Genomic DNA, 15907 nt, shown 5'->3' with positions numbered 1-15907 from the left:
GTCCCCCTCCCCCCCCCCCCCATCATTGGTGGCAGTGGGCAGTTCCGATCGGAGTCCCAGCAGTGTAATGCTGGGGGTCCGATCGGTTACCATGGCAGTCAGGAGTCACGCTACTGAAGTTCTGGCTGCGATGGTATGTTAGTGAGCAGCATTATACTCACGTGCGCCGAGGCCGCCGGTCGCTCCTTCTTCTCATAGGTCTGTGCGGCGCATTGCTAATGCTATAAGCATTAGCAATGCGCCACACAGACAGAAGAAGGAGCGCCCGGCGGCCACGGCGCACGTGAGTATAATGCTGCTCACTAACATACCATCGCAGCCAGGACTTCAGTAGCGTGACTCCTGGCTGCCATGGTAACCGATCGGAGCCCCAGCATTACACTGCTGGGACTCCGATCGGAACTGCCACTAATGATGGGGGGGAGGAGGGGGACCCTGTGGGATATGGCCGGCACATTCATTGGTGGCGCAGTGGCCACAGTCCCTCCCCTCCTCCGCCTACTCTGCCCACCCCTAGTTTCTTACTCATTAGTTTCTTATTTACATAATTTTTATTTTTCATGTTTTGTTAAAGGGGTTGTCCGGGTTCAGCGCTGAACCCGCCCATACCCTTATTTTCACCCCGGCAGCCCCCCTGAGGCTAGCATCGGAGCATCTCATGCTCCGATGCGCTCCCTTGCCCTGGTCTAAATCGCGCAGGGCACGGGCTCTTTTTGTTTTCAATAACACACTGCCGGGCGTAAACTTCCGCCCGGCAGTCAGGGGGGCTGCCGGGGTGAAAATGGAGGGATGTCCGGGTTAAGCTTAAATTTTTGTTTTATGCAATTTAAAAACGCATGTTTTCTGTCATATCTAATATATAAAGCTGAGTGTATGTATGTATGTCCACTGAATGAATCCGAAACGTCGCATTTACAATCACGAAATTTGGCACACGGGTACATCAGGTGTCCGGGAAGGTTTTAGACCAGGTCTCAGCTCTCTAGGACGTATCGTTCCTGAGATATTCCCAAACAATGGTTGAACCAATAGAAGCCTGGTCACATGACCCTTATCAGCCAATAGAAGGTTGCAGGCCAGTCTCCACATACACACAGCTTTACTCCAGGTTTCCATAATAACCCAGCTATTTTTCTTCACTGCTGTAGGTCAGCTTTAAAGAAAATCTGTCACCAGGATAATTGCTATTAAAGTACTTAGTACCTTATTTCCACATGTGCCTTTGTTCCAGTAATAGATGTATTTATGCTCTGAAAATCCAGTTTATTTGGTATGTAAATGAGCCAGTAAGGTGCCCAGACGGGCGTCATTTTTGCAGGAAGGAGCCCAGACACCCCCCTGCCACAATGTGTCCACCCTCAAAAGATGAACTTAAAACCCCCGCACCCAGGTCTCGCTAAGCCACGCCCCTGATCAGGTTAGGCCATGCCCCCTCCCACTCCACAGCCCATGGGGATTGACAAAATGAAGGTAAAAATTAACTGCTGCAGAGGTGGGAAGGACAGTAACTTTCTCCCTGCAGCTCACACTCAGTGCTGCTGTCTTAGAGTGAGCTGTTCAAAAGGACACGCCCCCAATCCGTTTAGGCCATGCCCCCTCCCACTCCTCAGCCGACAGGGATTGAAAAAGTGAAGGTAAAAATCAACTTCTAGGTCCCGCTAATCTACGCCCCCACTCGGTTAGGCCACGCCCCCTCCCACTTCTCAGCCGACAAGGATTGAAAAAAATGAAGTTAAAAAACTTCTGTCAGCTGCAGGGGTGGAAGGAACGGTGACTTTCTCCCTGCAGCTCACGCTTAGACAGCACAGTGCTGCTGTCTGAGAGTGAGCTGTTCAAAAGGACATCCCTGTGTCCGTCCAGGCCCTGCGCCAGACGGAGGACAGGGAGTCTGAAAGCCAGACTGGCCTAAAACTGGACCTTTTGGCCACCCTAGGGGCAGGCTGCTGTGGAGGTCACAGTTAAGGGGATGGTCCGCTGTGGAGGTCAGTGTTAAGGGGCAGATTGTTGTAAAGGCCACTGTTAAGGGAGCGGGTCCCTGTGGAGGTCACTGTCAAGGGGGTGGTGTGCTGTGAAACTCGCTGTTAAAGGGGAAGGCTGCTGTAAAGGTCAAAGTTAAGAAGGTGGGCTGTTGTGCAGGTTCCATTTTAAGGGACTGGGCACTGTGGGGGAGTTAGTGTTAAGGGTGGGGGCTGTGGAGGTCACTGTTATAGTGGATACTGTCGATATCTTTTAACGACACACACAAACATTAAATTAAATAGATTAAATATACCTGAGCGAAGCCGGGTCTTTCAGATAGTTTAAAACATAACGCAGCCAAAATTATCAGCGCCCTGCATCTCCAGTATAACATCAGCACCATGTTCTGCTGATAGATCAAGGGCCCACATCGGAGATAACAGAGCAGGAATATCTGCTGGGATAGTGCTGAGGGGGCAAACAATGCAGGATACACAGAGCCCTGATAAAGGTGATATAGACCGTCATAGGGTCTCAATATCGGATAAAAGTGCTTCAGTTTTGTCTCCATTCATTGTCAATGGGGACAAAACTGAACTGAACGAAACAGAATTCACCAAAATGCATTCTGTTTCTTTTGGTTATGCTCCCATCGCGGACAGAATAATGCTGCAAGCAGCGAGCGTTTTTTTTTGTCCGCGATGTGGTGCGGAGCAAGACGGATCTGTCCTGACACACAATGTAAGGCCTCTAGCACACGACCATATGGTTTTGCAGTCTGTTTTTAACTGATCGGTTTTTCCGTTTTTTTTTTTTTGTTTCTATTCCGCTTCCGTACCGTTTTGCCGTTCCGTTTTTCAGTTTGTGATCCATTTTTTGCGGATTGCAAACGGAAACGGAAGCATACAATAATGTTTTAACAGTAAGTACATTGAAAAAATGGGCTGGGCATAAAATTTTCAATAGATGGTTCCGCAGGGACCGATACGGAAGACATATGGATGCATTCCGTATGCAGTCCGTTTTTTTTTTTTGCGGAACCATTGACTTGAATGGAACCACAGAACGTCATTTGCGGATAATAATGGGACATGCTCTATCAGCAGAACGTAAATATGGAAATGGAATGCATACTGAACACCTTCTTTTGTGGACCGATTGAAATGAATGGTTCCGCATACAGACCGTATACGGAACGCAAAAAATGGAACGTAAACAGAAAAAAACTACGGTTGTGTGCATGAGGCCTAAGTCAATGAGAACTGATCCATTTTCTCTGACACAATAGAAAACTGATCCGTCCCCAATTGACTTTCATTGGTGTTCATGACGGATCCGTCATGGCTATATAAGACATAATACAACCGGATCCGTTCATGACGAATGCATGCAGTTGTATTATTGTAACGGAAGCGTTTTTGCAGATCCATGACGGTGTGAAAGTAGCCTTATACTGGTATTACCGCTGTGACCTGTAACTGTCTATAGTGGTAATATGAAGGTGTGACATGCTTTGACCTGAAACATGGAGGAACTGCCTGGATAAGATATTCAACATCTCCGACAGCGTTTCCTCTTCTTATCTCCAGTAATTGTATTTTACATTGTATTTTCTATGATTTTACATCGGTTCATCTTCTTTCCATTCAGGTTCCTACAATCTAGGATCTGCTCTGTGGATATCTCCTATATAAGATCATTCTCCTGATTGACCCATCAAGGATGGATAGGGATGGGGACAAGATGGCAGAGAGTATAATAAATCTCACCCTAGAGATCCTGCTCCGGCTTACTGGAGAGGTGAGAGATTCTGATGATGTCACATTACATCATCTTCTCCATGTTACTAACAGATGGACATGACTGGAGAAGTGAGGGACTCTGGAGATGTATGGAGTGATATTTATTACTGCGTCTCTACATAACTAGGAATACACAGTAGTGAAGAAGACCTCTAGTGAGCATTGTCAGGCCCCGGTATCTGAAGGACGGGGAGGAATCCTGAGCCCAATATACAGGCCGACTCCTCACATCCCAATACATGAGAAAGTCAACAGAGAGAAGATCCTAGAACTCACCAACAAGATTATTGAGCTGCTGACTGGAGAGGTGACATCGCTGGGAATGCCGGGACATTATACAGTAACGCTATGAAGGGATCTGGGTGATGACTATATCATTGTGTTGTCAGGTTACTATAAGGTGTCAGGATGTCGCCGTCTATTTCTCCATGGAGGAGTCTGAGTATTTAGAAGGACACAAAAATCTGTACAAGAACGTCATGATGGAGGATCACCAGCCACCAAGTAAAAGACGAGACTAAATACACACATCCTCTCACTAGTTATATGTAAGAAATTAATTGTCACCGTATGTTTTTCCTACAGTTAAAGAAGAGAGAACAACTCCTAGTCCACTTCTTCTACAGAATGAGAGATGTCCTAGTCTGCTTCTTCTACAGGATGGTTCAGAAGAACATCAAAGCATTCCATATGATGATCAGATAGATGAAAATAAGGTCTCATGAAAGGTTCCCTATGATCTGTAGAAGTGCTGTGAAGATCTTGTGTTCAGTATTGTTTTATAAACCAGTATTATATGTTATATCCTTGTATAATGAGAAAGGTAGAGATGGCAGGATTACAGCTAACTATAGACCTTGCATGTTGTCTGGATCTTCTCACATTTTTCTGGTCTGTAGAGACTGCTGGTTGAAATAAGGAACTAACTATGCAGGAGACCTGCAGATATTTTTGGGGCAGACAATGAAACATGGCACATGTAGATCCAGTGTCTCTTGAACAGATCTGACATGGTTCTGCTCCAAAGTGTTTTATATAAGTGCCCTCCTTCCCTCCCGTTTTATCCCCTGTACAGGGATCTGGACTTTGTTGCAGAGGAACCACTAGGCTTCTGCACTTGAAATAGTTTCTGTACAAGTGACTGGTGACCCACGTGGTCAGGAAAGGCAGAACACACGCAGTCCGATAAATGGTCTGTAGTCAGGGCAAGCAGCTCAGGATCAGATAGGAGATCCGGCAAGGGTCAGGTCAGGTGAGACAGCAAAGGGTCCAATCTAGAAGTCAGGCAGAAGTCTGTACACAGAACAAGCTTTGCATGAAACTAGCATACTAGAACCTATTGATCAGGCTCCTTTCCATGGCTTGTAGAGATCAGAGTGCGTGCATGTCGGCCCTATAAGAGCCAGAGATAGTGTGTGCACACATGACCTATGGGCAGTGAAGGTCATTATCGGCAGGAAGCAGGCCTCCGCTTGTGTGGGAGGACAGCGTTATTCCAGCAGCCGGGACCACTGGGAAGGGAGAGAGGGATGTCTGTGGGACTGGACCACCGGAGCCCTAAAGCTATGGAGCAGGTAAACCAGGCAGCAGACGTGCCCACCAGCAGGAAGGAGAGGAGCTATAGGCATGGACCGCTGCCATAGCAGATAACTCTGCTGTCATTTCATCACTTTTTGTCATTGTAATTAATGATCTTTTCTGGTCACATCAAACCTTCCACACGACTTCTTCATCAGTCTGCTGACTTTTACCATTTCTGTTTCACAGCTTTTAAATCTGGGTAAAGATCTGAACAATATTAAGGCTGAAGATACATATGTGAGGGGTGATGAGCAGATCATAGAGGACATTCCCACCGATAACCACCCAGGTGAGTAGTAACCACTACATAAAGCAGAGAAGACTCACAGATTCTGCTCCTTCACTGGCTACTGATGACTCCTTGTATAGTCAGGTAGTGGTTGCAGTTTGGGGGTCACATATTGTACTTTCTGACAGGTTTTCCTTTATTAGCACACAATTGTTACCGATACCAGGTGTCCCACAGTATTGATCAGAAGGTTGGGGGTTATCACCCATTCTTCTGACTTCTATGAACCCTCTTTCCGTAGTACTTAGAGGTTTTACTGAAACTTCAGAATTTTTAGAAATAGGAAAAGCCTTATGGTAGAGCCGAAATAAAAAGAGCCACCAATAAACAGTAGCAGCTGCCTGTCTGACCATAAAGATCTCACAATGTTCTGCCCTAAAGAAGTAATCATAGGAGGACAAATCCCCAGTGGTCAGTGACAGCTTGCCGGCCATTCTGCTCCCCACTTCCTGCTAAAGACTTCAATGCTATACCCCACTCTCCCCAGGGGCTCTGACCAATCCCAGTATATGGGGCCCCAAAATATCTCATGGCAGCTGTTAACCCTTTCACACAATTGGACGTAACTGTACGTCCAAATTGCAAGTTACTTTTTGCATTTGGACATACAGTCACGTCCAATTTGCTTACTGGGGCTGTGACACTATAAAGTGTCACAGCCCTGGAGTCTCCGCTCTCCCGGAGAGCAGAGACACCAGGGAAGCCGGCAAGGGACCAATCGGAGCGCTTCATTGAGAAAAATGCCGGTTTCAGGCTGTGATCTCCACGCTCGAGATCACAGCCTGAAATCAGGCATGACTGCCACTGTGCCCCAGATAAATGTAAGTGCCCCCAACATGCAGCCATTGCCCACCACTGCCCCCCCCCCCCATCACCCCCAGATTCCCCCTGCTGCCATGTCCTCTCTGCCGGCTGTGATGGCAGCGGCTCAAGAAACTTAGCTACTGCCATCAGCAGAGAGTGTCTGCTGTAACTTACAGCTGACACTCTGCTGCTACGGCCAAAATCGGTGCTGTTACCACCGACCTCTGACGTTTAACCCAATGGATGCCGCGGGCGGCTGCTGACCTCTCTCTTGCAATGAGTCGCGGCTGCTTCGATGGCAGCGGCCCGATGGTTGCCATGGCAACAGGACGCCTTACAAGATGACTATTGTAATGCACTGTATAGCCAGCAGGCCCACTGGATCTTCAAGATCCAGATGGGTCTTGATAAATAAATAAATAAAAATGTAAATAAAAAATTTATTTTTTCATATCTGTTCATTTATGTAATAAAAATAATTTAATACATTTTAAAAACTACACATAATTGGTATCGCCGCGTCTGTAACGACCTGATCTATCAAAGTATCATATTACTAATCCCGCGCGGTGAACGCCATAAAATAATGTAGAAAAAATTTATGGAATTGCTGTTTTTGTCACCTCACGTCCACAAAAACATATGTACCCCAAAATCATACCAATAAAAACTATAGCCCATCATGCAAAAAACAAGCCCCCAAAGGTCTATGTTGGTAAAAAAAAATCTAAATGTTATGGAATTTAGTATATGGCGATGCAAAATATCATTTATTTTTAACACAAAAGTGATTTTATGCTGAAAAAGTAGTAAAACATAAAAAAAAACTATATAAATGTGGTATCGCCATAACTGTATCAAGCCACAGAATAAAATAATCCTATAATATTTACCACAAGCGGAACATTTTTGCCCACTTCACCTACAAAAAAATGGTCTAAACAGTGATCAAAAAGCCTGGGATCACATCATGATTGCAATATATGTTTAGTTTGTACGTTGGGAAAACTGCCAACATAAAAGGTAAATGTGTCCAGAGGCTTTTGGTCTCCATCTAGCTTCTATACATCCGTAATCCATACAACTATATCCAGTAAAAAAAAAAGTTAAATGTCATTGTATGGTATCTGTCATATACATTGAATTGATGTGTATACCTCCTGGGGGTATATGTTACAGCCCATAAATGTGATATGAATAGAGCATTATATGTACAGTACATGCCGGTATTATTTATATGTATGTGGTATATGAGCAATAATATATTTACTACATCTGTGAGATAGATAGAAGGTGGGCTTTCAGCTTTATTTCTGGTGTGTTTTGTGCTTGAGTGCAGTCAGTGTGTGAGACGGACACCAGCTTATAGCACTGACTCACAGATCCCTTGTGAACCTATGACGATACTGGCTTCAGCACAAGAGTGGAAAATACAAGTGACCAGCCTGGTAACCGAACATCATCATCTACCGGTCTACTGTCAGATTGTTATCTGTTTTACCATAGCCAGTTGATATTTGAGTTTTGCTCCATTACTTGTAATTTGTATGGATTTTTTTTTATACAGGGTGGGCCATTTATATGGATACACCTTAATAAAATGGGAATGGTTGGTGATATTAACTTCCTGTTTGTGGCACATTAGTATATGTGAGGGGGGAAACTTTTCAAGATGGGTGGTGACCATGGCGGCCATTTTGAAGTCGGCCATTTTGAATCCAACTTTTGTTTTTTCAATAGGAAGAGGGTCATTTGACACATCAAACTTATTGGGAATTTCACACGAAAAACAATGGTGTGCTTGGTTTTAACGTAACTTTATTCTTTCATGAGTTATTTACAAGTTTCTGACCACTTATAAAATGTGTTCAATGTGCTGCCCATTGTGTTGGATTGTCAATGCATATAGAACTGTTATATATCATTTTAAGGTTCTATTATTTAAAAATGATAAAACTCAGATTTATGCTTGGCAGATGACTGTACCAGGAGCTCAGAGAAACATGTGATGTCAGATTTTAGAACAGATGATTGTGGTGTCACAGAAGATACACAAGAAGAGCATGCCATTATCTCAGATGTACCCTCAGCCTTTCACAGCAATGATCTATCATCTTATCCTTTGGATGAATTTCAATCTTCTGATTCATCACAGACTGTTAAGCAAAATAAAAGCCACAGAAAAAGTGTTCATCATCAAAGAAGTCACACAGGGGAGAATGCTCTTTCATGCTCAGAATGTAGGACATGTTGTAAATCTAAATCACATCTTGTTAGACATCAGAGAACTCACACAGGGGAGAAGCCATTTTCTTGTTCAGAATGTGGGAAATCTTTTGCACAGAAATCAGATCTTGTTATACATGAGAGAATTCACACAGGGGAGAAAACATTTTCTTGTTTAGAATGTGGGAAATCTTTTGCACAGAAATCAGATCTTGTTAAGCATCAGAGAATTCACACAGGGGAGAAGCCATTTTCTTGTTTAGAATGTGGTAAATGTTTTACTGAAAAAGCAAGTCTTGTTATACATGAGAGAAGTCACACAGGGGAGAAGCCATTTTCTTGTTTAGAATGTGGGAAATGTTTTATTGATAAATCAGCTCTTGTTAAACATCAGAGAAATCACACAGGGGAGAAGCTATTTTCTTGTTTAGAATGTGGGAAATGTTTTAGAGATAAATCAACTCTCGTTAATCATCAGAGAATTCACACAGGGGAGAAGCCCTTTTCTTGTTTAGAATGTGGGAAATCTTTCATACAGATATCAAATCTTGTTAAACATCAGAGAATTCACACAGGGGAGAAGCCATTTTCTTGTTTAGAATGTGGGAAATGTTTTAGAGGTAAATCAACTCTTATTAATCATCAGAGAATTCACACAGGGGAGAAGCCATTTTCTTGTTTAGAATGTGGGAAATCTTTCATACAGAAATCAAATCTTGTTAAACATCAGAGAATTCACACAGGGGAGAAGCCATTTTCTTGTTTACAATGTGGGAAATCTTACACAGAGAAATCAAATCTCTGTAAACATCAGAGAAGTCACACTGGAAAGAAGCGATTTTAATGTTCAGAATGTGATAACTAGAGATGGGCGAACCTTTGAAAAATTAAATTATGCAGCTTGGTCAAAGTTCAACAAGAAATTTGATTTGTTCCGAATTAATTAGTCACGAATCACTATGTTAAAACCCCATTTAGCCTATCAATCAATGAGACCATTTTTAACGTCCTCTTAAACCGAAGTACACCCGTCTAACAGCCATTAAAACTGGTAATACGCTCATATGCACATGCACTTTTGGGTTAAAAAACAAATCACTCACCTCATCCATTTGCTCGCACAGGGGCTGTCTGCTCCTCTCTTGATTGAATAAGACCTGCTTAAGGACATGCGCTTAGCGTGATGACTTCACCATGTGATCATGCTTAGAGAGCACGGTGACATCATCACACTGAGGGCAGGTCCTTCGACAGGTCTATTTTAGTCAAGAGAGGAGCGAACTGCCTCTGTGCGAGCAAGTGGATGAGGTGAGTAAATTTACTTTGTCCCTTTTTTTCTAAGACAACTCCAGCTGCTATTTTAGGAAAAATTATTATTTATCATGAAGCCGAAGGAAATTTAGCTTCATTTAAAATAAATTGATTTTATTTTATTTTTTCCTAAAATTCTGACTGAATTCCACTTCAGATGGTTTTCTTTGCTGAACACTAGTGATAACCATAAAAAAGATCTTGTTAGACATCTGAGAATTTATTTTCATGATCTGAATATGGAAAATGAAATAGAATTCAGTCACGTCTTATCACACATCAGTGAATTCACACAGGGCAGAAGCCACTGTCATGTTCAGGATGTCATCTGTAAGGCTGAGTTCACACGGGCGAGATTTCCACGCGGGTGCAATGCGGGAGGTGAACGCATTGCACCCGCACTGAATCTGGACCCATTCATTTCTATGGGGCTGTGCACATGAGCTGTGATTTTCACGCATCACTTAGGCGTTGCGTGAAAATCGCAGCATGCTCTATATTGTGCGTTTATCACGCAACGCAGGCCCCATAGAAGTGAATGGGGCTGAGTGAAAATCGCAAGCATCCGGAATCAAGTGCGGATGCGGTGCGATTTTCACGCATGGTTGCTAAGATGACAGTCTATTCACTGTATTATTTTCCCTTTATAACATGGTTATAAGGGAAAATAATAGCATTCTTTAATACAGAATGCTTAGTAGGTGGTCAATTGAGGGTTAAAAAATAATTATTTTTGAACCCTCAATTGACCACCTACTAAGCATTCTGTATTAAAGAATGCTATTATTTTCCCTTATAACCATGTTATAAGGGAAAATAATAACATCTACACAACTCCTAACGCAAACCTGAACTTCTGTGAAGAAGTTCGGGTCTGGGTACCACAGTCAGTTTTTTATCACGCACGTGCAAAATGCATTGCACCCGCGGGATAAAAACTGAACAACGAAACGCAATCGCAGTCAAAACTGACTGCAATTGGGTACCTACTCGCACGGGTTTGCCGCAACGGATCCGGACCTTATCCGGACACGCTCGTGTGAACTCAGCCTAATTGCACAGTAGTGGTAATTTGTCAACTTCCAAGAGCTATAACTTTGATTCATTTTAAGTAGCAGTATGAGGGCTTGTATTTTGCGTTTCAAGTTGTAGTTTTTATGGTGCCATTTTCGGGTACACATAACCTCCTAATTAACTTTCATTAACTCTTTCTGGGAGAAAGATGGGTTAAAACAGCAATATTGTTTTTACGCTATAAAATTTGTGGTGTTTATTTTTTGGCAGAAATGACATGATAACTTTATTAATTATTTTGATTATAGTGATAAAAAATACATACCGGTACTTTAAAAAAAAAGTTTTACTACTATTGCACAATAAAAACTTTTTTTCAAAGTAGAAAATGTTTTTGCATCGCCAAATCCCAAGACACACAACTTAAAAAAAAAAAATCTTTCCATAGAGCTGTGAGAAGGCTTGATTTTTGCGGGATTACTGTTAGTTTTCATTGGTTTCATTTTGGGGTACACAAGTGCGGATGCGGTGCGATTTTCACACATGGTTGCTAGGAGATGATCGGGATGGGGACCCGATCATTATTATTTTCCCTTATAACATGGTTATAAGGGAAAATAATAGCATTCTTAATACAGAATGCTTAGTAAAATAGGAATGGCGGGGTTAAAAATAACTAAATAATTTAACTCACCTCATCCACTTGTTCGCGCAGCCCGGCTTCTCTTCTGTCTTCTTCTTTGATGATCTGTGAGGAAAAGGACCTGTGGTGACGTCACTGTGCTCATCACTTGGTCCGTCACATGATCCATCACCGTTTCCCACGACGCACCCGCATACTATCCGGCCTAAATCCGTGACGCCCATGTCAAAGAGGCCTAAGGGATAAATGACATGATAATTGTATAGTGCAAGTCATTACGGATGCGGCAATACCAATTATGTAAGATTTTATATTTGCCTTCAGTTCTTAAGGGCTCATTCACACTCCCACATGGTCACCGTGCCCCTGTTGAGGACAGCAAATAGCGGGTCTGCAAAACACAGGCACCGACCATGTGAACTCCATATCATAGATGTGGACCTATTGACTTGAATGGGCCCGCAATCCAAAAGATACGACATGTCCTATTTTTTGCAGAGCAGAGTCACGGATTGGAAGCCCACGAAAATACTCAAAAGCTAGTCCAAGGACTTTGGGGTCTGTGCTTCTGCACTGTAAAAGATTGGACATGTCCTATCTTTTGATGTATTTTACGGATCTCTGACCCATTCAAGTCAATGGGTCCGCCACGCCATAATGACTTCACACGGCTGGTACACATGTTTTGCGGACCACTATTTGCAGTCCACAACAGGGGCATGACGACCATGAGCTCTAGCGTCCAGTAAATGTAATCCACGCGATCTCAGTTCCTGAGTAATTTTAACCCCTTAGTGACTAAGCCTGTTTGGGACCTAATGTCACTTTAGCAGAGAATAACTTTATAAAGGTTTTGCATATCAAAGTAATTCGGACAGTGTTTTCTCGTCACATATTGTACTTTACTTAGGTGGTAAAATTTTACCAATAAAATATGCGTATCTTTATTAAAAAACTTAAAAATCTATGAAAATGTAAAAAAATTGCCATATTTTCTTAGTTTCAACTGCAATATTTCACATACATAAATACTATTCAATATGTTTATCAGAGATATATTTCCATCTTTACTTTATTTTGGCTGCGCTTACAAAAAACTTTTACCTTTTTATTATTTTTATTTAGGAGACTTAACATTTTAACATTAAGTTTAAAATTTTTGAAGTACATATTTTTTCCTGCAACAAGCCAAGTTTGCAGAGGCCGGTTTTCTACAGAGCTCCAACTGTGGAATTAAATCCAACGTCATCCATCTCAAAGATACGCACTAGTGGCTCCCAAATGCCTCGGAACCATCCACTAGTACCTTAAGCTACATTTTGGTTCTGCTTATGTGTGGATCGGTCCACCCTGAGCTGCAGATTGGGCCTAGTGCTCAGGGAAGACCGCGACCTCCCGTACTACATGAGGTCCGCTTGCTTCATGGTCGGGTTGATTCCCAGTGCGTAGGAACCCGCTGACCCTGAAAACTCACCAGAGGAGCAAACTGGGGATTTCGCCTGGCCCACCATCAGCCTTGCAAATCACAGTGGGCGCTCTGACAACTCCTCCATCTTGATTGTCCTGGGTTACACGTAGATTGCCGGCCATACTCTATGCCATGCCCGCGCACATCCAAATCGTACAAGAGGAAGCCTTTACAAGGACCTACGTATCAGGCCACTTACGATTATAGATCTACCTGTTCCAGCTAGACGGTGAACAAACATCTCTTGAAAGCACGTCCTCACCCAGCTCCAAGACGATATGGCTGGTAGGGGAACCATCACGTGGATGCCTCACCAAGACCTAGCGGTAGTTGGAACCAACCCCGCTACCCGGATTCTTGTCAGCTCTGAGGTGGGTGAATAGAGTGCTGTAACCACGTCACTTGTAGCGGATCACCCCGAGTTCCTGGTCAGCTCAGGCCCAGATAGGTCCTCCTTCTGCAGGATTCATTATTAAAAGTGCTTCCTTGCCGGCTATTCACATAAGGCGCGGTATTTGAATTTCACTTCCACACCCCCGCCCTCTGTAGGAGCGTCAAATTTTTCTAGATTGTAAAAATGTAATCTGTTTCCAGCACTTCGGAGCTACATTATCAATATCTTCAGGACTGTGTCCTAATTTTCTCTGTAGCGCCCTCCTGCTACTATTTTTATTCTCTGTGTGCTCATAAATCTTAGGTGATTATACCACAAGTCCCTGAGAGACCTGACTCCTCATTAGCTCCCCATCCCAAGAAAATTGTGAAAATGGGGAACACTACTACCAAAGATCCTAATACTACACAAAAACCCTTTCCCTTACTTGATCAGATGGACAAATTCATGACAAGAAAGACTGCTACAGCTGTTTCTCAGAAGATGGCTACACCATCCATAGAGGCCCTTTTTAGAGCTCATGCAGACACTGGAGAAGAATCTGACAAAGTCTTTGGACAAAGCACTCGCAAAAGCTCTGGACCCCCTTTCTAAAGACATAAAGCAAGACATGCAACATATAGGGGCCAGAGTTGAACAATTGGAGATGTCCCATGCTGCCATATGTGACCACAGTGCAGCTGTCACGGTTAAAATGTCATCCTGCCAGAACTATCTTTACGCGGCTTTTGATGCAATAGAAGATCAGGAAAACAGAAGCCTCTTCTGAGAATAAAGGGCCTGCCGGAGTCGATTATACCGACAGCATTGCACTCTACAGTCCTGCAAATTTTTCGCTTCATACTAGGAGACTCCTCTACCAAGGACATTATTTTTTAACATGTGCATAGGGCATTACGGAGAAAACCTAGATAGAGAATTAGAAACACCTAGAGATGTCATCTGTCGCCTTCTCAACTATAAGGTGAAAAAGGGAATATTGCGCCGCACTAGGTCCTCAACTCAAATCGAATATGAAGACGTTCAAATACATATCTATCAGGATCTATCTCCTCAAACACTACTAAAAAGAAGAACCCTTAAACCATTAACAGAGGCTCTTAATGCTAGAAACATCCAATACAGCTGGAAATTCCCTTTTGGACTTATGTTCACGTTTGGGAATAAACAGTTTCTGATCCAATCAGTGATGGATCTCCCAGGAGTTTACAAAGCCTTAGGCCTTATTCACACAGTCAGTGTTTGGTCAGTGATTTCCATCATTGATTTTGAGCCAAAACCAAGTGTGGGTCCAAAACACAGAACAGGTGCAGATCTTTCCCTTCTACCTTATGTCTGTGTAGGATCCACTCCTGGTTTTGGCTCACAATCACTGATGGAAATCACTGACCAGACACTGACTGAGTGCATGAAGCCTTAGAGTTACCAGATCTACAAATCCCTGACTGGGTGGTGGTGAAAGATTTGGACAATTTACCTCAGGTTCAGTCGTCCACCCCTTGGGAAGAAGTGATGCACAGTAGACCCGGGAAGTCCAAGAAGAAAGCCGGGAAACTGACGCCTGGCAGAACCATCTCTGGTAACACCTGAAAAGCAACATTGATATAAAGGGCACTTTTCCTCCCAATGGTACCCTGATACGACCGGGTCCTTTCATTATACAATTGCATATTATAATTGTCTCTGTACCTCCCTTTCTTGTCTGTATTCCATTCTGCTCTCTTGCACACTGATCTTCTCTTCTTATCTTTTCTGTCAGAGCGTCCGCCCACTTGGGCGCACGTTCACGCCGCAACCAAGCTCCCTTCTCAGACTCCTTTCTTACTCCTACTTTTCTTAATACTTTTTGTTTAATGCATTACTTCTAATAGGGCTCATGCTCCGCCAGAACGCCCTCCACTCTAACACTCGGCTCTACCTCTATCCCTAAATTTCCACTACTATCTGTAGCACCTTTACACTTCTTCTAGCTATCCTTTGCAATTTTTCCCTCCCTTTCTCTTCTTATTCTTGTTACACCATGTACATTAGAACAGTTGGCTCTCACTCGCCGGGGCGAAGGTGAAATGCCTCCTGCTGTTTCATTGTGCTCTGCACACTTGAAGTGTGTCAAACGCCTTTAATTTCAATTGATCTATGTTAATTTCATGTGTATATATTGCACTTGATTTTGCTTTTCTTCCCCATGCTCTTCATTCCCCCCCCCCACCTCCTTGCCTTTTTCTCCCTCCCTCCATTTTTAGAGCTACCGGCACCAAATGGACACATCGTATAATGGCTCCTCCCTTTAACTCCACCAATGACGCGTTTTAAGATTATTTCCTGCAACGTGAGAGGTTTGAACTCCCCTTCTAAAAGAGGACAGGTGATGTACTTTCTTAAAACAATTAATCTGATATTTGCTTACCTCAAGAAA

The 15907-nt window shown here is 43.2% G+C and overlaps 1 protein-coding gene and 1 pseudogene across 14 annotated transcripts in view; both read left to right on the top strand.

Moving 5' to 3' along the window:
* Positions 1–15907, top strand: part of LOC120999536 (zinc finger protein OZF-like) — a 2085412-nt gene that overhangs the window by 1629184 nt on the left and 440321 nt on the right. The window contains exon 2 of one of the 14 annotated variants that reach the window (XM_040430495.1): positions 3610–3759. The exons of 12 other annotated variants lie outside the window; for them this stretch is intronic. In XM_040430495.1, coding sequence (XP_040286429.1) covers positions 3682–3759 — 78 coding nt within the window. In that variant the 5' untranslated portion in view covers positions 3610–3681. Of the gene's footprint in view, positions 1–3485; positions 3760–15907 lie in introns of those variants that run through there. One more of the 14 variants, XM_040430496.1, reaches the window with a different exon arrangement.
* Positions 4225–15907, top strand: part of LOC120997449 — a 168064-nt pseudogene continuing 156381 nt past the window's right edge.

Source organism: Bufo bufo, chromosome 4, assembly GCF_905171765.1.
Source record: "Bufo bufo chromosome 4, aBufBuf1.1, whole genome shotgun sequence".
In the NCBI taxonomy this organism is placed as follows: domain Eukaryota; kingdom Metazoa; phylum Chordata; class Amphibia; order Anura; family Bufonidae; genus Bufo; species Bufo bufo.
Note: the sequence above shows the minus strand (reverse complement) of the source record. Positions and strands in the feature narration are given on the sequence as shown.